The sequence below is a fragment of the Pristiophorus japonicus genome, chromosome 5 (assembly GCF_044704955.1).
Source record: "Pristiophorus japonicus isolate sPriJap1 chromosome 5, sPriJap1.hap1, whole genome shotgun sequence".
In the NCBI taxonomy this organism is placed as follows: Eukaryota; Metazoa; Chordata; class Chondrichthyes; family Pristiophoridae; genus Pristiophorus; species Pristiophorus japonicus.
The window spans coordinates 65,032,938-65,040,428 of NC_091981.1; the positions used below are offsets into that span (position 1 = coordinate 65,032,938).

Consider the following 7,491-nt stretch of genomic DNA (forward strand, 5'->3'; position numbering starts at 1 on the left):
GAGCAGTGAAGTTCTGAGCCCTTGAGATAAGTGACAGGCTGCTGACAAAGGGACGAGGCTCCACACACAACGAACCACATGGGAAACATCCATGTGCAGCAAGGTTTTAACTCCATTCGTGCCTCCTGCGTCACATGATACGCTGTAATCTCAGAGATGGATTTGAACACGGAATAACGCAGATACTCCAGGACATAGAGGCGAGCAACCTTCAGTGGAGCTTCGAGAGTTTGTGATCGGAGAGGAAACCTGCGAAAAAACGAACTAAGTGTGCAGCTGAAAATAAATCTGCTGTGCAGCACGGAGAACTTTGGCAGGGTTCCCAGGCTGTAAGTGAGAGTCCCCAGCCACTGCTTGCTGAACACGGTCTGGTCTATTTCTGGTGAGCAGAGCTGCACGCGAAAGGTCCATGTTTCTTTATTTGCAAGTACCTTTAGCATTTCGGTCCCAGCGAAGTTGGTGAGAGAACCGAGAATTATGCCGATCCAAAGCACCAAAGTGGCAGATGAAACGACTGCAAACTCGGCGAAAGCGAGAGGGGACTGCAGAGCTCTGGTGGGCTCTCTGAACAAGGTGACGGGATGCTACAAGCACCTGGCCATCGGCGTAGGAGGCTCGGCGGACTCCTGCAACCTGAGGGGCGAGCTGAGGAAAACCAGGGAGAAAACCCAGGACCTGGCGGTGGTCATCAGGAACAAACTAACGGCAGTGCTTAGGGACAAGAACCTGAACAAGGAGGAGCGAGCGGAGATGGAGCGCCTCTGGGTCATCTTCTCCTCCAACCTGGAGACCTTTCAGGTGGACATGTGCAAAGTGTTGGAGCTGGGTCAGGACTTCCCTCTCTCGGGGACCGAGAAACCCTTGATCCAGACCGGGATGTCTGGAGGGACCTCGGAGGTGGCAGCCCGAGCTCTCAGCGTCCAGAACATAGTCCATGACACCGCACTGAACGCGGAGAACCTGGATCAGGAGGAGCTGGAGGAGCAGATCGAAAAGGTGGACAGGATGGTGGAGAACATGGAGATGAAGGTCAACGTCCTCCGGTGGACGGTAGAAGCCAAGGAAGACGCGTACCATTCCGTGCTGAGCAACGACGCCTCCTCGGTGGCCCTGTTGTCGGTGGAGGAGGAGGTGCGGGACAGGCAGTGCTGCGACCGTGAAAAGTGTCTTATCACCATGCTGTTTTGCACGGTGGCCCTGATTGCCGTCGTGCTGTCAGTCTGTGTTGTGAACCTTGCATGATATCGGTCTACCCCACCGACCCGTGGAACTCCGAAAGACTGACTTTGCAATTCACTGTGTACATACAAAGGAGAAGGCAAGATTCCGACTGTTTGTTAGATGCCCTGCAGTGAGCTAGACACTTGATAAACATGGCAACGTTTTTTTTTAAAAAAAAGGTTTTCTTAATGTGTATCTGCCCCCAAAGAATTGTGAGCTGTGTAGGGTTATAGAAGCTGTGATTGCTTCTCCCCTTGATGCGAGTTACATTTCATTGACCAACTGAGTTCAATTTAAAACAACGGTTAAAAAAAAGATTTAAATATTGCATTTCTAGCTTTTACCAAGAAAATGGAACAGTTTAAAAAATACAAACCAGTTCAGGGAGGGGTGGATTTTTTTTAAAGTGTTGATCAATTATTTGTACATAAAGGAACTAATAATTATCAAAATAAATTTACACGCTGAAGAAGTGTTTGATATATATCATTTTAAAACGTATGACAGATTCACGGGGTTTGATTGTTTTTAAATACAGGCTGCTGTTGATAATTCACTCAGTTTAGCATTAATTACTAAATAACAGAAACGTTTAAATTTAGAACAAAACATCGAATTATCATATAATTTAAATTGAGGGACTATGAATTAAAATGAGTAGCTTGCACTAGTACAAAGGCCAGCATGGGTTTTAAAATGTTTAAAAATATCCACGAAGTAGAATATGACTAAAAGAATGATTCCACATAGATTCCTTTGTAAACATCACTTCTCCACTGTAAATATTAAATCCTAAACTTTACTTGATATATTTATATTGTATAGAAATAAAATGATGTCTTATTAAAAACGAATGCAGCAAGTTGTCATGAACACTGCCTGAAAGAGTGATGGAAACAATTTCAATAGAAACTTTCAACGGGTGATTGGATATATATTGGAAAAGTAAACATTTGCAGGATTCTGGGGAAAGAGTGGGAGAGTGGGTCTGATTAGACAGCTCTTTCAAAGAACTGGGTGCATGCGTGATTGGCCTTCTGTGCTGTAAGATTCTATGAGAAAAAGAGAGATATTTTCAGTCCATAACACCCCCATTAGCCTATTGAGTAAACACACTGTAGACCATTGTAGACCAGGAAGGTTCCAAAGGGTATTTTTTACAATCAGCGCTTGCAGTAGTTACATATGACAAGAATGCATATCGAGAATTTGGGTGCAGAAATCAATTAGAAGAAAATTGTGGGCGTAGAACTGAGTTCACTAACCTCCACTTCCAAATTGTCGATGTACACTCCTGTCATGTGAAGCCATGCACTGGGAGTGCAAAATCAAGAAATGTACCTTTAAGTTCTGTCCCTGGTCTGTGAGGTTCTGTCCCTGGTCTGTGCTGAATTAGCTGATCTCAGCCTGCGCAGCAGTGAAGGGCAATAAATACTCTTATCTCCGGCTAGGAAATGGAAAAAAATCAGCCAGGGTTCCTGCTTCTGATCAATATACAGTGATCCCTGCTGGAATGTACCTGTCTGGATATCTGGTTAAGGACAAGATGGAGCATGCCTCCTATGGCTAAATAGCCTGCCAAAACTCAGTGTTTACACAGGAAGAATAATCACTTGGGCAAGGTAGCAGCTTGCTGCTCGTGCCTGTCGGACTGGATCGTACAGCATGAATGAACACCTTCAGAAGAAGAGACGACTAAACCAAAGTGAAATAAGATATAGAACCTGATCCTGAAGACTCTTGCTCCTGTATTTCTAGCCTATTATTACATGACAATACTAACTACACACCAATGAAACAATGAATTAAAACAGCTTCATCTGAGATAAAATGTAATACATTTGGTTACATTATCGCAGGTAAGTAGTAATCTAATCTTTATTATATTCCAAAAGCTTAATTTTCTTGAATATTTTGCAATTGTAACAAAAACAATGGTAATTATTAAAAATATTCTTCAAAAACAAATCACCATCTAAGTCTGTTTTAGATTAGTCAATGATTTACAAAGATGCTTGTTACCTGTTACACTGAGTCTGTAAGGCTGATTTCCACAGTGAGAATATTTATTTCAGGTATATTATTCTTGGTAACTTTCCTTGGTTGGCGTAAGATTCCATAGGGGTAGATGTTCAACTGACCACCCGAGCTTAAAACTGGCGTTGCGGATTGGCTGCCCATTATAGAAACCGTCCGATTTTCATGTCCATTAAAAATCTACCCCCAAAGTTATTTTTAAGTTACTCTTTTTCCCTTCTCCTGGCATTGCGGCTCCATATGCCATTCCCAATGGAGATGGTCAATGGGGTGTCCAGCCTTCCGAAACTGGCCACCAGTGGACGTCTAAAAGTGGCCTGGAATAACATTCACTCCCTGTATGAAAGTTATTGGCTTTGTCGATTGTTCATTTTCACCGTTATAAAAGATGAGCAAAATAGTTTATCCTCGGATCAAAATTTAGTTCATCTCATTCAGGATAGTGTATTAGATTGTCAAATATATTACAAAATACAGGGATAAAGTATTTAACATAGAGTTAAAGTCTAACCACAATTGTGAAATTTCCCAAACTCTAATCCTTTGTTAAGTTAGTTGATCTCACGTAAGGATGCCACAGTTGTTCGGAGTACCCCGAGATAGGGAGGGCAAAATCAGTTGTGGTAGGAAATTATGTGTGGATTTTTGATATTTCTAAAGTTGTAAACTTACCCCTTAGCACAGGATTGGTCCCAACCGCATTGCCCTCGTGGCCTAATAGCTCCCAACACTGTCCATCTGGTCTAACATATAATCAGGAAAACCGCTTGGGTGAGATACCAGAGAGTTCCAATATCCAGGGAACTGTAGCTCAGCATGAGACATCACCTTCAGAAGAAGTGAGAAAAGGGGCAATGACTAGAAACAAAGCTTGGTACCCAGAGTTTTATCAAATCCTCTCAAAGTCCATGTTAATTATGTCCACTCCATATACATTGAGGAAATGCTTAAATTAGTGGACAAAGAACTCCAGTAGATTTTTGAGATGTAAGTTTTAGCTTTCAAATTCATCTTCCTCATGATCTGCCTGCTCCTTGGATGAACACTGATAGCATCCAGGGGGGTAGATTTTAACTCTCGTGTGTCCAGCCAGCAAAACACAATGGTAGGCCCAGTCCATTTGAGGGCTGGGCCTCATTAGCACCAAGCTGCAGGTGGAAAGTGTGTCCAGGACAGCGCCTGGCTCTGGGCTGCTGCAATATCGGGAAGCCGAGCTGGTCTCTGGGTCAGAAGAAGGTAAGTAAGGACAGGTTTCTATCTCGGGTGGGGGTGGGGGTGGAGAAATCTGGAACGGCTGGTTTTGTGGAGACTGGAGGAGCTGGGCCCCATAAAAATAAACTCGGAATCCTCTTTGGCTGGACCATCAACTGACACTGGATGGAGTGTGCATGCAAGTACACTCCTAAAATGGCATTCAGGATCCTATGTCCCTCAAGCTTAGGCCAAGAGTAGGATTGCTGTGGCCACAGCAATGGTGGAAACAGGGCAGTAAGTCATTCGCCAACATTTTTGGGCCTTCCCACTCATTTCTGTCAGATGGGAGGTCTCAAAATCTACCCCCATACAACACTATTTTATTGAAGACTGATTAACTCATCTCCTGATTAGGTATCTTCTATCTTACATATCAAAATAAGACCTTTGACCTCTAATAATTAGGTACTCCCACAGTATGGAGCTCCCCAAAATACTAATCAGAGCCTCGTCTCGTTCCTTGCTAAATTGTTTCATTTGGTTGAACTGTTCTGCAGATTGTAGGATGGATATTCTAACTTTTAGGCACTTTAGATAGTTCTCCAGCAGCAAATGCCTTATCTTACCTTGCAGGCAAAACATTGCAGACTAACACAAAGCATCTTAACCTACTATCAAGACTAAGTATCAGTTTAACTCAGTTGCTACTACTCTCACTTCTGAGTCAGAAGGTTCTGCATTCAAGCCCCACTATGAACTTGCACACATAACCTAGACTGAACTTGTGCAGTACTGATGAAGTGCTGCTGTCAAGTATGTTGTTTTTCAGATAAGATATTAAACCAAGACCCTGTCTGTCTGTTCAGGCGGACGTAAAACATCCATGGCAGTATTTGATAAATAGGTCATCCAGTGTCTTGGCCAATATTCCTCTCTCAACTAACACCATCAAAAACAGATCATTGGGTTATTCATTCATTTGCTTTTTTAGTGCAAATTGACTGCTGTGTTTGCCTCTAACAGCAAAAGTAACTCATTGGTTGCAAAGTAATTTGGGATGTTCTGAGGATGTGATGAGTTGCACATATAATTGCAACTTAATTCTTCTTTAAGACTGGTTATCTATAGAAGGTGAAGCAGGCCAACAAGACCTGAATTATATGGTGGGTTGCAATCACCCTCTGCCTGTCAGGAGAGAGCTCTGTGCTTGTGTGCAGACTATTTTTAATGTTAAGAGAGAGCTAGTGACAGTGTTTTCATCCTCGTGACATCAATGCTACGTTTATAGCCCAAGAGATCCAACACACACTTGAGTATTTCTTAAGCCAACAACATATGGGACTAGAGTTAGACTACATGTGATGCCAAGTCAAAGCAGTTTAGAGGGGATCTCATACTGTGTGGTTTTAGTGTGTTTAGAGTTAGACCTACCAAGTTATAATGCCATTTTTGTGTCAATACGCACCCAAACTGCCTTGCATCAACTGCAGCCAATAACATCCAATTGGAAGTCGAGTTACAATCATTCAAATCCATCACTTTGAGTAAGCATGAAACACTTTATGTATTTTAAAGAAGGCTAAAGAATATGAAATAATTGGGATTGCGGAGACATGGCTTCAGGGTGACCAAGGCTGGAACTCAACATCCAGGAGTATTCAACATTCAGGAAGGATAGATAGAAAGGAAAAGGAGGTGGGATAGCATTGCTGGTTAAAGAGGAAATTAACACAATAGTAAGGAAGGACATTAGCTTGGATGATGTGGAATCTGTATGGGTAGAGCTGTGGAATACCAAAGGGCGGAAAACGCTAGTGGGAGTTGTGTATAGACCACCAAACAGTAGTAGTGAGTTTGGGGACAGCATCAAACAAGAAATTAGGGATGCGTGCAATAGAGGTACAGCAGTTATCATGGGCGGCTTTAATCTACATATAGATTGGACTAACCAAACTGGTAGCAATACAATGGAGGAGGATTTCCTGGAGTGTATTAGGGATGGTTTTCTGGACCAATATGTCGAGGAACCAACTAGAGGGCTGGCCATCCTAGACTGGGTGATGTGTAATGAGAAAGGACTAATTAGCGATCTTGTTGTGCGAGGTCCCTTGGGGAAGAGTGACCATAATATGGTTGAATTTTTTATTAAGATGGAGCGTGACAAAGTTAATTCAGAGACTAGGGTCCTGAACTTAAGGAAAGGTATCTTCGATGGTATGAGACGTGAATTGGCTAGAATAGACTGGCAAATGATACTTAAAGGGTTGACTGTGGACAGGCAATGGCAAACACTTTCAGATCACATGGATGAACTTCAACAATTGTACATCGCTGTCTGGAAGGTAGCTCAACCGTGGCTAACCAGGGAAATTAAGGATAGTATTAAATCCAAGGAAGAGGCATATAAATTGGCCAGTAAAGCAGCAAACCTGAGGACTGGGAGAAATTTAGAATTCAGCAGAGGAGGACAAAGGGTTTAATTAGGAGCGGGAAAATAAGAGTATGAGAGGAAGCTTGCTGGGAACATAAAAACTGACTGCAAAAGCTTTTATAGATATGTGAAGAGAAAAAGATTAGTGAAAACAAACGGAGGTCCCTTGCAGTCAGAATCAGATGAATTTATAATGGGGAACAAAGAAATGGCAGACTAATTGAACAAATACTTTGGCTCTGTGTTCACGAAGTTAGACACAAATAACCTTCCGGAAATACTAGGGGACTGAGTGTCTAATGCGAAGGAGGAACTGAAGGAAATCCTTATTAGTCAGGAAATTGTGCTAGGGAAATTGATGGGATTGAAGACTGATAAATCCCCAGGGCCTGATAGTCTGCATCCCAGAGTACTTAAGGAAGTGGCCCTAGAAATAGTGGCTGCATTGGTGATCATTTTCCAACAGTCTATCGACTCTGGATCAGTTCCTATGGACGAATACCGTTTGTGCTTTAAAGAAAGCAAGCTTTTATTTAAAAAGCAAATCCCGATCGGGGACTTTATCAGACAGAAGGAATGCAAGTCTGTTCGAACGCACTCACTTCCTA

The 7,491-nt window shown here is 42.6% G+C and overlaps 1 protein-coding gene across 1 annotated transcript; it reads left to right on the forward strand.

Annotated features, from left to right (window-relative positions):
* Positions 1 to 477: 477 nt before the first annotated feature.
* LOC139263820 (regulator of G-protein signaling 9-binding protein-like) lies at positions 478 to 1,242 on the forward strand. Its single transcript, XM_070879871.1, has one exon. The coding sequence runs from the start codon at positions 478 to 480 to the stop codon at positions 1,240 to 1,242; it is 765 nt and encodes a 254-aa protein (XP_070735972.1).
* Positions 1,243 to 7,491: the final 6,249 nt, after the last annotated feature.